The sequence below is a fragment of the Somniosus microcephalus genome, unplaced genomic scaffold (genome assembly GCF_052327205.1).
Source record: "Somniosus microcephalus isolate GS21.2 unplaced genomic scaffold, FLI_Smic_1.0 scaffold64, whole genome shotgun sequence".
In the NCBI taxonomy this organism is placed as follows: Eukaryota; Metazoa; Chordata; class Chondrichthyes; order Squaliformes; family Somniosidae; genus Somniosus; species Somniosus microcephalus.
The window spans coordinates 268,722-284,437 of NW_028225251.1; the positions used below are offsets into that span (position 1 = coordinate 268,722).

General features: G+C 48.6%; 1 protein-coding gene across 1 annotated transcript in view; it reads right to left on the reverse strand.

Annotated features, from left to right (window-relative positions):
• Positions 1 to 943: 943 nt before the first annotated feature.
• LOC147083155 (uncharacterized) overlaps positions 944 to 15,716 on the reverse strand; it is a 54,971-nt gene continuing 40,198 nt past the window's right edge. The window contains exon 3 of the mRNA XM_085980217.1: positions 944 to 2,131. Within this exon, the coding sequence (XP_085836343.1) occupies positions 1,108 to 2,131 (1,024 nt within the window). The 3' untranslated portion in view covers positions 944 to 1,107. The remainder of the gene's footprint in view (positions 2,132 to 15,716) is intronic.

Sequence of the window (15,716 nt, forward strand, 5' to 3'; positions counted from 1 at the left end):
AATATATTCAAAAAGAGTTGGATATATTTCCTAAGGCTAAAGGGATCAAGGGATATGGGGAGAAGGCAGGAACAGGGTACTGAATTTGGATGATCAGCCATGATCTCATTGAATGGCGGAGCAGGCGCGAAGGGCCGAATGGCCTACTCCTGCTCCTATCTTCTATGTTTCCCCTTTATTCTTCAGGGTGCCGGCCACGATCTCTCAGCCCGGCGCTCCTCTTGATCCAACACCCTGTTCCCCAGTGGCCCAGCAGGGCCCCGGTGTGCGCAGTGCTAGGCCCCTCCCCTTTAATCAGGGAGGGAGGTCTGCTATGACACGGTGCTATGTGCCGACGGGTATGGCGACGTTACACAAAGCACCGTGAAATTCACTGGTAGCACCTCAAGAGGGAAGGGCGCGCTTCCAGTACCACCCCGCCTCCTGCCTGGGGCGCTACCACTGAATTTAATGCGCAGGGGCACTAACTTTTTCAGGGCGCTAAAATTAGCCCCGGTGACGTTAGCGACCCAAAGGGGACGCCACTGAATTTCCCCCTAATAGTCTAAATGGGCTGGAGGAGCAGAGGGATCCAGGGATACAGATACACAAATCACTAAAAGTAGCAACACAGGTTAATAAGGCCATTAAATAAAAAGCACTGGGCTACATTCGTAAAGGAGCCTCCAGTTCCGTGTCTAGGAGCTCTAAACCATGGCAGAGAGCAGCTGGGACACATTTCTCACACGCCTCGAGATTAACCCGCACGGCAACTTTGCTGTCAGTGAAGAGAGACGAGAAAGACCAAAGTGCCATTTGCCCCTCTCAGTGTGGCCCTGAAGGACTGTGTCCAGGCTGGAGTTCTGTTCCCACCGTATGATCCTCCCCCAGATTGTCCTTTCTGAGCTCCAGCCAGGTGATGCTAAACACTCAGGTGGGAAAGAAGAAAATCTGCAACAATGTGTTTAACACAAAGCTGATTTATTTGACATCTATCCAGAATATTAAACTCCAGCCCAGTTCCCGGACTTATTAACATCAGCAGAAACAATCCCCACCTGTCAGAATGAACATGGTTCAGTCCTGGATGTGATTAACAGCAGCAACAACAGAATCCAATCCCTGCAGTCACTTGTGAACTCGCTGGTGTGTCAGTAGGTTGGATGACTGAGTGAATCCCTTCCCACACTCAGGGCAGGTGAACGGCCTCTCCCCAGTGTGAACTCGCTGGTGTCTCAGCAGGTGGGATGACTGAGTGAATCCCTTCCCACACTCAGGGCAGGTGAACGGTCTCTCCCCAGTGTGAACTCGCTGGTGTGTCAGCAGGTGGTATGACTCAGTGAATCCCTTCCCACAGTCAGAGCAGGTGAACGGCCGCTCCCCAGTGTGAGTGCGCTGGTGTGTCAGCAGGTGGGATGAGCGAGTGAATCCCTTCCCACACACGGAGCAGGTGAACGGCCGCTCCCCAGTGTGAGTGCGCTGGTGTATAGTGAGCTCAGATGACTGCCTAAACCCAGTCCCGCAGTGAGAGCAGGTGAACGGCCTCTCCCCAGTGTGAGTGCACAGGTGTACAGTGAGGTCAGATGATCGCCTGAACCCAGTCCCGCAGTGAGAGCACCTGAACGGTCTCTCATCAGTGTGAACACGTTGATGGCGTATCAGTTCCCCGGACACTTTATAGCACTTCCCACAGTCCGAGCATTTAAAAGGTCTCTCATCAGTGTGAACTCGCTGGTGTATCAGCAGGTTGGATGAACGAGCGAATCCCTTCCCACACACGGAGCAGGTGAATGGCCTCTCCCCAGTGTGAACTCGCTGGTGTGTCAGCAGGTGGGATGAGCGAGTGAATCCCTTCCCACACACGGAGCAGGTGAACGGCCTCTCCCCAGTGTGAACTCGCTGGTGTACAGTGAGGTCAGATGACTGCCCAAACCCAGTCCCGCAGTGCGAGCACCTGAACGGTCTCTCCCCAGTGTGAACACGTTGATGGTGTATCAGTGCCCCGGAACTTTTAAAGCAATTCCCACAGTCCGAGCAGTTAAAAGGTCTCTCATCAGTGTGAACTCGCTGGTGTCTCAGCAGGCGGGATGAATTAGTGAATCCCTTCCCACACTCGGAGCAGGTGAACGGCCTCTCCCCGATGTGAACGGTGCTTTTTGCTTCCATATTCAAAGGCCGATGATATTCAGTTCCTGATGAATCGAGTGAGTGTCAGATCTTGACGTGATGTTTGGTTTGAGTTTCCTGTCTGCAAATCCTCCCCTTCTAATACCCTGTAAAATGAATTTAAAACAGGGAGCGTGAGAGAGAACCCACTAAAGAGGCAGGTTGTGAAATTGAGCTCCATGAATCTGGTCATTTGTGGGGCCGGCACTAGAAAAAAGTGACCATGAAAGCTGCCGGATTGTCATAAAATCCCACTGGTTCACTAATGTCCCTTGGTGAAGGGAATCTGCCACCTGGTCTGGGCCTCTGGCCTCTATGGGAGGAGAGAGAGAGAGAGAGAGAGGTGGGAGTGGGAGGGGGTGAAGGAGACGGACTTTATACATCTGCAACTCGACCAGAACTTTGACAGAACCTCCAAAACCCACAACCTCCAGCACCTAGAAGGACAAGGGCAGAAGGTGCATGGGAACACCATCACCTCCAAGTTCTCCCAGTCACACACCATCCTGACTTGGACATATATCGCCGTTGCTACATCATCACTGGGTGAAAATCCTGGAACTCCTTACACAACAGCATTGTGGGAGTACCTTCACCACACGGACTGCAGCGGTTCAAGAAGGCGGCCCACCATCACCTTCTCAACGGGAAAATGGGGATTGGCAACATATTCTGGTCTTGCGAGCGACGCCCACATCCCAAGAATGAATTAAAACAAACCTGTATATGTAAAATGGATTAAAAGCCTCTACAGAAATACTTATTCCTAAAACAATACTCTTTTACATTGTAGGGACAGTGTCTGTGTAACAACCTAATCTCCCCCAGAATCCACCACCCTTGACTGTCACACATTGGAAACTGTTGGGTCCCCCTGGGCTCAGAAGTACTGGGGATTAAACCCAGCAGCTTCTCCTCCATCTCCACTCCAGCTCAAACTGAAGCAACAAAAAGACCTACACAGGGGGCCAGGGACCTACCTTCCATCACCTGCAATAAAACTCTTCCCCACAGCTGTTGACTAATGGTGGCCGCAGCACCCACAATCACCGCGCCCCAGAAACCGCTCTATCCAACGCGCTGATTTCCACGCTGAGAGTGCATATGCTCTCCGGGGCCACGGGCCATTCTGGGAGCCTGGCTCCTGTCCTTTGCACCGAGTCGGACTTGGTGGAACCGGCTGAAGAAACCGGGAAGCGGCGGCTCGGATGGGGGAGGCGCTGCACCCTGGGTTTCCTGGTGCCTGGGCCCTGGCCGCACGTCCGCTGGGCCCGGCCGCTCTGATTCTGATTGAGTTTTTTGATGAGGTAACAGAGAGGGTTGATGAGGGCAATGCGGTTAACTTGGTGTACATGGATTTCCAAAAGGCGTTCGACAAAGAGCCACATACTCGGCTTACCAGCAAAGTTGATACCCATGGAATAATAGGGACAGTGGCAGCATGGATACAAAATTGGCAAAGTGACAGGAAACAGAGAGTAGTGGTGAACAGTTGTTTTTCAGACTGGAGGAAGGTACACAGTGGTGTTCCCCAGGGGTCGGTACTAGGATCACTGCTTTTCTTGATATATATTAATGACTTTGACTTGGGTGTACAGGGCACAGTTTCAAAATATGCAGATGACACAAAACTTGGAAGTAAAGTGAACAGTGAGGAGGTTAGTGATAGACTTCAAGGGGACATAGACAGGCTGGTGGAATGGGCGGACACGTGGGAGATGAAATTTAATGCAGAAAAGTGCGAACTGATATATTTTGGTAGGAAGAATGAGGAGAGGCAATATAAACTAAAGGGTACAATCCTAAAGTGGGTGCATGAACAGAGAGACCGGGGGGTATGTGTGCACAAATCGTTGAAGGTGGCAGGGCAGGTTGAGAAAGCGGTTAAAAAAGCTTACGGGAACCTGGGCTTTATAAATAGAGGTATAGAGTCCAAAAACAAGGAGGTTATGATGAACCTTTATAAAACACTGGTTCGGCCCCAACTGGAGTATTGTGTCCAATTCTGGGCACCGCCCTTTAGGAAGGATGTGAAGGCTTTAGAGAGGGTGCAGAAAAGATTTACAAGAATGGTTCCAGGGATGAGGGACTTCAGTTATGTGGAGAGACTCGAGAAGCTGGGGTTGTTCTCCTTAGTGTAGAGAAGGTTGAGATGAGATTTGATGGAGGTGTTCAAAATGATGAGGGTTCTGGACAGAGTAGATAGAGAGAAACTGTTCACATTGGTGGAAGGGTCGCGAACCAGAGGACACAGATTTAAGGTGATTGGCAGAAGAACCAAAGGCGACATGAGGAAAAACTTTTTTACTCAGCGAGTGGTTAGGATCTGGAATGCACTGCCTGAAAGGGTGGTGGAGGCAGATTCAATCACCGCTTTCAAAAGGGAATTGGATAAGTGCCTGAAGTAAAGAAATGTGCAGGGTTACGGGGAAAGGGCGGGGAGTGGGACTCGCTGAAGTGGTCTTGCAGAGAGCCGGCACGGGCTCGACGGGCTGAATGGCCTCCTTCTGTGCTGTAACCATTCTATGATTCTATAAAATATTAGAAAGTTTGATCTACAGAAGCACGGGGTTTATCTGCTTTTATTGATGAATTTAAAAAGTCTCTATTAAAACCTGAGCCAGTGTGTTGTGAGCCGAAGAGCCTTGTGTCCAATGAGGGGAATAAAGGCCCACAGCCTCCCCTGGCCCCGGGCCCTGAACAAGGGACTGGAGAAACTCGCTGCCCTGCGGATCAGACAATCAGCCGGCGCTAGTCCCGCCCCTCAGGCTCCCCGATTGGCTGGAGGACCCGCCGCCAGCTAGCTCCTCCAGCCCCGCCCCGCTAGCTCCCTATTGGTCAGAAGCTCCCATCAGGCCCTGGGCTCGGTCACGTGTCCCCGAGGAGATCACGTGCTCCGTCCAACTGACGCCGCTCGGTCCGGGGCCTCGTGGACTCTCGGGTTTTTCTATTTCTCTGTTCTCTCCTGATCTACCCCTCCCCCCCACCCCGCGTGATTCTCCACCCAATCGGAGTGGAGAAAACTCACTTTGCGTCACCGATCGCGACTCTGGAACCGACACCAAGGCCTTTCCCCGGAATGGCCCGCACCGACTCCCTCTGGCAGGATCCGACCGCGCAGGCGCAGCTCCGTGTGGGGGAGGGGGGTTGGTCTCCTCTGGGCATGCGCAGTTGTTGCCCTTGGTGACCGGGAGGGGTCGCTGCGCCGGACTAGGTCCAAACCGCCGCTCCCTGTGCGCATGCGCGGACTCTCGGCTGTCAATCAACCATCAGCCAGAAGAGGTCGCTGGTGAGACCAGTGAAGAAAGAAACACTTGCATTTCTATAGCGCCTTCACCACCACCGGACGTCCCAAAGCATTTTACAGCCAATGAAGTACTGTTTGAAGTGTAGTCACTGTTGTAATGTAGGAAACACAGAAGTCAATTAGCACACAGCAAGCTCCCACAAACAGCAATGTGATATTGACCAGATAATCTATCTTTTTGTTAACTCTGTTTCTCTCTCTACGGATGTTGCCTGGCCTGCTGAGTGTTTCCAGCATTTCCTGTTGTTATTTCAGATTTCCAGCATCCGCAGTATTTTGCTATTATCCTTTTGTTACATTGATTGAGGGATAAACATTGGCTAGGACACTGGGGATATTTCCCCTGCTCTTTCCCACATTACAACAGTGACTACACCTCAAAAGTACTTCATTGGCTGTAAAGCACTTCAAGACGTCTGCTGGTCATGAAAGCACTATATAAATGCAAGTCTTTCTTTCTCAAAATAGTGCCATGGGATCTTTTACATCCACCTGAGAGAGCAGCCAGGGGCTCAGTTTAATGTCTCATCCGAAAGACGCCACCTCTGACAGTGCCTCAGTACTGCACTGGAGTGTCAGCCTGGATTTTTGCGCTCAATTCTCTGGAGTGGGACTTGAACCCACAACCTTATGCCTCAGAGGCAAGAGGGCTACCATAGAGTCATAGATTTATACAGCACAGAAAGGGGCCCTTCGGCCCATCGTGTCCGCGCCGGCCATCAAGCCCTGTCTATTCTAATCCCATTTTCCAGCACTTGGTCCGTAGCCTTGTATGCTATGGCGTTTCAAGTGCTCATCTAAATGCTTCTTGAATGTTGTGAGGGTTCCTGCCTCTACCACCCTTTCAGGCAGTGAGTTCCAGATTCCAACCACCCTCTGGGTGAAAAAGCTTTTCCTCAAATCCCCTCTAAACCTCCTGCCCCTTACCTTGAAACTATGCCCCCTGGTTATTGACCCCTCTACTAAGGGGAAAAGTTCCTTTCTATCTACCCTATCTATGCCCCTCATAATTTTGTACACCTCAATCAGGTCCCCCCTCAGCCTTCTCTACTCTAAAGAAAACAACCCCAGCCTGTCCAGTCTCTCTTCATAGCTGAAGCGCTCCAGCCCAGGTAACATCCTGGTGAATCTCCTCTGCACCCTCTCCAATGCAATCACATCCTTCCTATAGTGTGGCGACCAGAACTGCACACAGTATTCCAGCTGTGGCCTAACTAGTGTTTTGTACAACTCCATCATAACCACTCTGCTCTTATATTCTATGCCTCGGCTAATGAAGGCAAGTATCCCATATGCCTTTTTAACCACCTTATCCACCTGTTCTGCTGCCTTCAGGGATCTATGTACATGCACACCAAGGTCCCTCTGATCCTCTGTCTTTCCTAGGGTCTTACCATTCATTGTGTATTCCCTTGCCTTGTTAGTCCCTCCAAAATGCATCACCTCACACTTTTCAGGGTTAAATTCCATTTGCCACTGTTCCGCCCATCTGACCAAGCCATCTATATCGTCCTGCAGACTGAGGCTACCTCCTCGCTATGTACCACCCCACCAATTTTCGTGTCATCTGCGACCTTACTGATCATACCCTTTACATTCACATCCAAATCATTAATGTAGACCACAAACAGCAAGGGACCCAGCACCGATCCCTGCGGTACCCCACTGGACACAGGCTTCCAGTCACAAAAACCATCGACCATCACCCTCTGCCTTCTGCCACTAAGCCAGTTTTGGATCCAATGTGCCAAGGCACCCTGGATCCCATGGGCTCTTACCTTCTTGACCAGTCTCCTATGCAGGACTTTATCGAAAGCCTTACTGAAATCCATGTATAGCACATCCACTGCACTACCCTCATCCACACACCTAGTCACCCCCTCGAAAAATTCAATCAAATTGGTCAGACATGATCTTCCCTTGACAAAGCCATGCTGCCTATCCCTAATTAATCCTTGCCTCTCCAAGTGGAGACTAATTCTGTCCCTCAGAATTTTTTCCAATAATTTCCCTACCACTGATGTTAGGCTCACTGGCCTGTAATTCCCTGGTTTATCCCTACTACCCTTCTTGAATGATGGTACCACGTTAGCTGTTCTCCAGTCCTCTAGCACATCCCCTGTGGCCAGAGAGGTTCTGAAAATTTGTGTCAGAGCCCCTGCAATCTCCTCCTTTGCCTCACACAGCAGCCTGGGATATATCTCGTCCGGGCCTGGGGATTTATCCACTTTTAAGCCTGCTAAAACCGCTAGTACCTCCTCCCTCTCGATGCTAATATGTTCAAGTATATCACAGTCCCCCTGCCCGATTTCTATGTCTACTTCGTCCTTCTCCATAGTGAACACAGATGCAAAAAATTCATTTAAAACCCCACCTACATCTTCTGGCTCCACACACAGATTGCCACTTTGGTCCCTAATGGGCCCTACTCTTTCCCTAGTTATCCTCTTGCCCTTAATATACTTATAAAACACCTTAGGATTTTCCTTTATTTTGCTCGCCAGTGTTATTTCATGGTCTCTCCTCGCTCTCCTAATTTCTTTTTTTAAGTATCCCCCTGCACTTTTTACACTCCTCTAGGGCTTCCTCTGTCTTTAGTCCTTTGTATCTGCCAAAAGCCCCCCTTTTTTTTCCCTAATCCATTCTCGTATATCCCTTGACATCCAAGGTTCCCTGGGCTTGTTGGTCCCAGCCTTGACCTTTACGGGAACATGTTGCCATTGTACTCTCTCAATTTCCTTTCTGAAAGGCTCCCATTGCCCCGATGTGGATTTTCCTACAAGTAGCTGATCCCAGTCCACTTTGGCCAGATCCTGCCTTATCATATTAAAATCGGCCTTCCCCCAATTTAGAACCTTTATTTCCGGTCAATCCCTGTCCTTTTCCATGACTACCTTAAATCTCACCGAATTATGGTCACTGTCACCAAAGTGCTCACCTACTAACACTTCTACCACTTGCCCGGCTACATTCCCTAGAATTAGGTCCAGTACCACCCCCTCTTGTAGGACTTTCTACATGCTGGCTCAAAAAGCTCTCCTGGATGCACTTTAAGAATTCTGCACCCTCTAAGCCTTTCACACTCTGACTATCCCAGTTAATATTGGGGAAGTTGAAATCCCCCACTATTATTACCCTATTATTTGCACACTTCTCTGAGATTTGCCTACATATCTGTTCCTCTATCTCCCCCTGACTGTTTGGGGGCCTATAGTACACTCCCAGCAAAGTGCTTGCCCCCTTTTTGTTTTTAAGTTCTACCCATATGGCCTCATTAGAGGAACCTGTTAATATATCATCCCTCCTTACAGCAGTAATTGACTCCTTAATTAATATTGCAGCACCCCCTCCTTTTAGCCCCCGGCCTCTGTCTCGCCTGAAGATTCTATACCCCGGAATATTGAGCTGCCAGTCTTGCCCCTCCCTCAACCATGTCTCCGTAATAGCAACAATATCATACTCCCATGTGTTCATCAACACCTTCAGTTCATCCACCTTATTCGCAAGATTCCTTGCATTAAAATCCTCCTTCGATACGGGGGTGGTGCCAGAGGACTGGAGAATTGCAAATGTTACACCCTTGTTCAAACCCAGCAACTACAGGCCAGTCAGTTTAACCTCGGTAGTGGGGAAACTTTTAGAAACAATAATCAGGGACAAAATTAACAGTGACTTGGACAAGTGCGGATTAATTAAGGAAAGCCAGCATGGATTTGTTAAAGGCAAATTGTGTTTAACCAACTTGATGGAGTTTTTTGATGAAGTAACAAAGAGGGTTGATGAGGGCAATGCGGTTGACGTGGTGTGCATAGATTGCCAAGGCATTCGACAAAGTGCCACATAATAGGCTTACCAGCAAAGTTGAAGCCCATGGAGTAAAAGGGACAGTGGCTGCATGGATAGGGAATTGGCTAAGTGACAGGAAACAGTGAGTAGTGGTGAACGGTTGTTTTTCGGACTGGAGGAAGTTACAGTGGTGTTCCCCAGGGGTCGGTTCTAGGACCACTGCTTTTCTTGATATATATTAATGACTTGGATGTGGGTGTACAAGGCACAATTTCAAAATTTGCAGATGACACAGAACTTGGAAGTATAGTGAACAGTGAGGAAGATAGTGATAGACTTCAAATGGACATAGACAGGCTGGTGGAATGGGCGGACACGTGACAGATTAAATTTAATGCAGAAAAGTGCGAAGTGATACATTTTGGTAGAAAGAATGAGGAGAGGAAATCTAAACTAAAGGGTACAATCCTAAAGTGGGTGCGTGAACAGAGAGACCTGGGGGTATATGTGCACAAATCATTGAAGGTGGCAGGGCAGGTTGAGAAAGCAGTTAAAAAAGCTTACGGGAACCTGGGCTTCATGAATAGAGGTATAGAGTACAAAAGTGTGAAATTATGATGAAACTGTATAAAACACTGGTTCGGCCTCAACTGGAGTATTGTGTCCAATCCTGGGCACCGCACTTTAGGAAGGATGTGAAGGCCTTAGAGAGGGTGCAGAAAAGATTTACGGGAATGATTCCAGGGATGAGGGACTTCAGTTACATTGATAGACTGGAGAAGCTGGGGTTGTTCTCCTTGGAGCAGAGAAGATTGAGAGGAGATTTGATCGAGGTGTTCAAAATCAAGAGGGGTCTGGACAGAGTAGATAGAGAGAAACTCTTCCAATTGGCAGAGGGGTCAAGAACCAGAGGACACAGATTTAAGGTGATTGACAAAAGGACCAAAGGCGACATGAGGAAAAACTTCTTTATGCAGCGAGTGGTTAGGATCTGGAATGCACTGCCTGAGAGGGTGGTGGAGGCAGATTCAATCACCGCTTTCAAAAGGGAATTGGATAAGTACCTGAAAGAGAAATATTGCAGGACTTCAGATTCCTGGGGCAGGAGGGACCAGTTCTGGGGCAGGAGGGACCTGTCCAAGGTGGACGGGTTGCACCTCAACAGAGCTGGGACCAATGTCCTCATGGGACGGTTAACTAGTGCTGTGGGGGAGGGTTTAAATTAATTTGACAGGGGGATGGGCACCAGGATGAAACATTAGAGAGGAGAAACAAGGTGAAGAGAGGACTGGGAGAGACAAGTAGCACTAGAGGGACAGAATTGCTGGTCATCTTCCAAAATTCGATAGACTCTGGAACAGTTCCCATGGATTGGAGGGTAGCTAATGTTACTCCACTATTCAAAAAAGGTGGTAGAGAGAAAACGGGAAATTATAGGCCGGTAAGCCTGACATCGGTAGTGGGGAAAATGCTAGAGTCCATTATAAAAGATGTAATAGCAGAGCACTTGGAAAACAGTGACAGGATCGGACAAAGTCAACATGGATTTACAAAAGGTAAATCGTGCTTGACTAATCTACTGGAATTTTGTGAGGATGTAACTGGTAGAATAGATAAGGGAGAACCAGTGGATGTGGTGAATTTGGACTTTCAGAAGGCTTTCGATAAGGTCCCGCATTAGAGATTAGCGTGTAAAGTTAAGGCACATGGGATTGGGGGCAAGGTATTGACTTGGATAGAGATCTGGTTGGCGGACAGAAAGCAAAGAGTTGGAATAAACGGCTCTTTTTCCGAGTGGCAAACAGTGACTAGTGGGGTACCGCAGGGATCGGTAAAGAGATCGGTAGATGGTAAAGAGACCTACATCAGAATGCTGTTCATAGACTACAGCTCAGCATTCAACACTATCGTCCCCAACAAGCTGGCCACCAAACTCCACACTCTTGGCCTGAACACTTCCCTCTGCAACTGGACCCTGGACTTCCTAACAAACAGACCCAAGTCTGTCAAATTAGGTAACCACACCTCCACCCCCCTGACCCTGAACACGGGGGCCCCACAAGGATGTGTGCTGAGCCCGCTCCTCTACTCCCTCTTCACCCACGACTGTGTGGCTGTTCATGGTTCCAACACCATCATCAAGTTTGCGGATGACACCACGGTAGTAGGCCAGATCACCAACAACGTTGAGTCAGCCTACAGGGAGGAGGTCCAGCATCTCGTGAAGTGGTGCGCCGATAACAACCTGGCCCTTAACATCAAGAAAACCAAAGAAATCATTGTGGACTTCAGGAAGTCCAAAGGCGGAAGTCACACCCTCATCCACATCAATGGGGCTGTGGTGGAAAGGGTGGACAGCTTTAAGTTCCGAGGAGTCCACATCACGGAAGACCTCTCCTGGTCCCTCAATACCTCCTCTCTGGTGAAGAAGGCCCAGCAGCGCCTATATTTCCTAAGGAGGCTGAAGGGATGTAACCTGTCACCCCTGATCCTCTCTAACTTTTACCGCTGCACAATAGAGAGCATCCTGACGAACTGTATGGTATGGCAGCTGTAGCTACTATGACCGGAAAGCCCTGCAGCGGGTAGTCAAAACTGCCCAACGCATTACCGGCACCCGGCTACCGACCATAGAGCACATATACCAGAAACGCTGTTTACGGAGGTCACGGTCCATCATCAAAGACCCTACCCACCCCAGCCACAGTCTGTTCGCCCTCCTGCCATCTGGGAGACGCTACAGATGCATTCGCACCCGAACGACCAGATTTAGGAACAGCTTCTTTCCCAGGGCTGTCACCCTATTGAACTCCACAAATAAACGCTAAAGCCTGCACATCTGCCAATGCACTTTATTATGGTTATGTTTATGTTAATGTATTACAAGCCAAATGTATGGTGAATGTTTAAATGTCTTAATGTAAATGTACACTCTCGGGAGCCGCAAGCCTACATTTCGTTGTACTGCACTTGTGCACTAACAATGACAATAAAAGTTGATTATGATTATGACCCCAGCTATTGACAATATATATAAATAATCTATGCATTCAATCTTTCCTTGCAGCTGAAATTCTCTAGTCCTGGCAACGTCCTCGTAAATCTCCCGTCTCGAGCAGTCACATCTTTCCTGCAATTGGGACGATCAGAACTGCACGCGGTGGCCTAACTGGTGTTTTTGTACAGTTCAAGCAGAACCTCCCTGCTCTTACATGATACAGAAAGAGAGAGACACTGCCCCTTTAAATACCTGGGGACACACAGAAACATAGAAGATAGGAGCAGGAGTAGGCCATTCGGCCCCTCGAGCCTGCTCCGCCATTCAACGAGATCATGGCTGATCATCCAAATTCAGTACCCTGTCCCTGCCTTCTCCCCATATCCCTTGATCCCTTTAGCGTTAAGAAATATATCCAACTCCTTCTTGAATATATTTAATGAATTGGCTTCTACTGCCTTCTGTGGTAGAGAATTCCACAGGTTCACCACTCTCTGGGTGAAGAAATTCCTCCTCATAGAGTCATAGAGTTATACAGCACAGAAAGAGGCCCTTCGGCCCATCGTGTCCGCGCCGGCCATCAAGCCCTGTCTAATCTAATCCCATATTCCAGCATTTGGCCCGTAGCCTTGTATGTTATGGCATTTCAAGTGCTCATCTAAATGCTTCTTGAATGTTGTGAGGGTTCCTGCCTCCACAACCCTTTCAGGCAGTGAGTTCCAGACTCCAACCACCCTCTGGGTGAAAAAGTTCTTTCTCAAATCCCCTCTAAACCTCCCGCCCTTTACCTTGAATCTATGCCCCCTAGTTATTGACCCCTCTACTAAGGGAAAAGTTCCTTTCTATCTACCCTATCTATGCCCCTCATAATTTTGTACACCTCAATCATGTCCCCCCTCAGCCTCCTCTGCTCCAAGGAAAACAACCCCAGCCTGTCCAGTCTCTCTTCATAGCTGAAGCGCTCCAGCACTGGTAACATCCTGGTGAACCTCCTCTGCACCCTCTCTAACGCGATCACATCCTTCCTGTAGTGTGGCGACCAGAACTGCACACAGTATTCCAGCTGTGGCCTAACCAGTGTTTTATACAGCTCCATCATAACCTCCTTGCTCTTATATTCAATGCCTCGGCTAATGAAGGCAAGTATCCCATATGCCTTTTTTACCACCTTATCCACCTGTTCCGCTGCCTTCAGCGATCTGTGTACTTGCACACCCAGATCCCTCTGACCCTCCATCTTGCCTAGGGCCTTACCATTCATTGTGTATTCCCTTGCCTTGTTAGTCCCCTCAAAGTGCATCACCTCGCACTTTTCCGGGTTAAATTCCATTTGCCACTGTTCCACCCATCTGACCAACCCATCTATATCGTCCTGCAGACTGAGGCTACCCTCCTCGCTATTTACCACCCTACCAATTTTTGTATCATCCGCGAACTTACTGATCATACCTTTTACATTCATATCCAAGTCATTAATGTAGACCACAAACAGCAAGGGACCCAGCACCGATCCCTGTGGTACCCCACTGGCCACAGGCTTCCAGTCACAAAAACAACCTTCGACCATCACCCTCTGCCACTAAGCCAGTTTTGTATCCAATGTGCCAAGGCACCCTGGATTCCATGGGCTCTTACCTTCTTGACCAGTCTCCTGTGCGGGACTTTATCGAAGGCCTTACTGAAATCCATGTATACCACATCCACTGCGTTACCCTCATCCACACACCTAGTCACCCCCTCAAAAAATTCAATCAAATTAGTCAGACATGATCTTCCCTTGACAAAGCCATGTTGACTATCCCTGACTAATCCTTGCCTCTCCAAGTGGAGACAAATTTTGTCCCTCAGAATTTTTTCCCAATAATTTTCCTACCACTGATGTTAGGCTCACTGGCCTGTAGTTCCCTGGTTTTTCCCTACTACCCTTCTTGAATAATGGTACTACATTAGCGGTTCTCCAGTCCTCTGGCACATCCCCTGTGGCCAGAGAGGTCCTGAATATATGTGTTAGAGCCCCCGCAATCTCTTCCTTTGCCTCACATAGCAGCCTGGGATACATTTCATCCAGGCCTGGGGATTTATCCATTTTTAGGCCAGCTAAAACCGCCAATACCTCCTCCCTCTCGATGTTAATATGTTCGAGCATATCACAGTCCCCCCGCCCTATTTCTATGTCTACATCGTCCTTCTCCATAGTGAAAACAGATGCAAAAAATTCATTTAGAACCCCTCCTACATCTTCCGGCTCCACACACAGATTGCCACTTTTGTCCCTAATGGGCCCTATTTTTTCCCTAGTTATCCTCTTACCCTTAATATACTTATAAAACATCTTAGGATTTTCCTTTATTTTGCTCGCCAGTGTTATTTCATGGCCCCTCCTTGATCTCCTAATTTCTTTTTTAAGTATCCCCCTGCACTTCTTGTACTCCTCTAGGGCTTCCTCTGTCTTTAGCCTTTTGTATCTACCAAAAGCCCTCCTTTTTTTCCTAATCCATTCTCGTATATCCCCTGACATCCAAGGTTCCCTGTGGTTTTTGGAACCACCCTTGACCTTTACGGGAACATGTTGCCATTGTATGATCTCAATCTCCCTTCTGAAAGCCTCCCATTGCTCCGATGCGGATTTTCCTACAAGTAGCTGATCCGAGTCCATTTTGGCCAGATCCTGCATTATCCTATTAAAATCGGCCTTCCTCCAATTTAGAACCTTTATTTCCGGCCCATCCCTGTCCTTTTCCATGACCACCTTAAATCTTACCATATTATGGTCACTATCACCAAAGTGCTCACCTACTAGCACTTTTTCCACTTGGCCGGCCACATTCCCTAGAATTAGGTCCAGTACCGCCCCCTCTCTTGTAGGACTTTCTACATGCTCCATCTCTGTCCTAAATGGCCTACCCCTTATCATTAGACTGTGACCCCTGGTTCTGGACTCCCCCGCCATCGGGAACATCCTTCCTGCATCTAGTCTGTCTAGTCCTGTTAGAATTTTATAAGTTTCAATGAGATCCCCTCTCATTCTTCTAAACTCCAGCGAGTATAAGCGCAATCGACCCAATCTCTCCTCATACATCATTCCTGCCATCCCAGGTATCAGCCTGGTGAATCTTCACTGCACTCCTTCCATGGCAAGAACATCCTTCCTCAGATAAGGCAACCAAAACTGCACACAATACTCAAGATGTGGTCTCACCAAGGCCCTGTACAACTGCAGCAAGACATCCTTGTTCCTGTACTCAAACCCTCTCGCTACGAAGGCCAACATACTACTTGACTTCTGAACCGCCTACTGCACCTGCATGCATACCTTCAGCGACTGGTGCACAAGGACACCCAGGTCTCGTTGCACTTCCCCTTCTCCCAATCTATTGCCATTCAGAAAATAATCTGCCTTCCTGTTTTTGACACCAAAGTGGATAACCTCGCATTTATCCACGTTATATTGCATCTGCCATGCTTCTGCCCAATCACCCA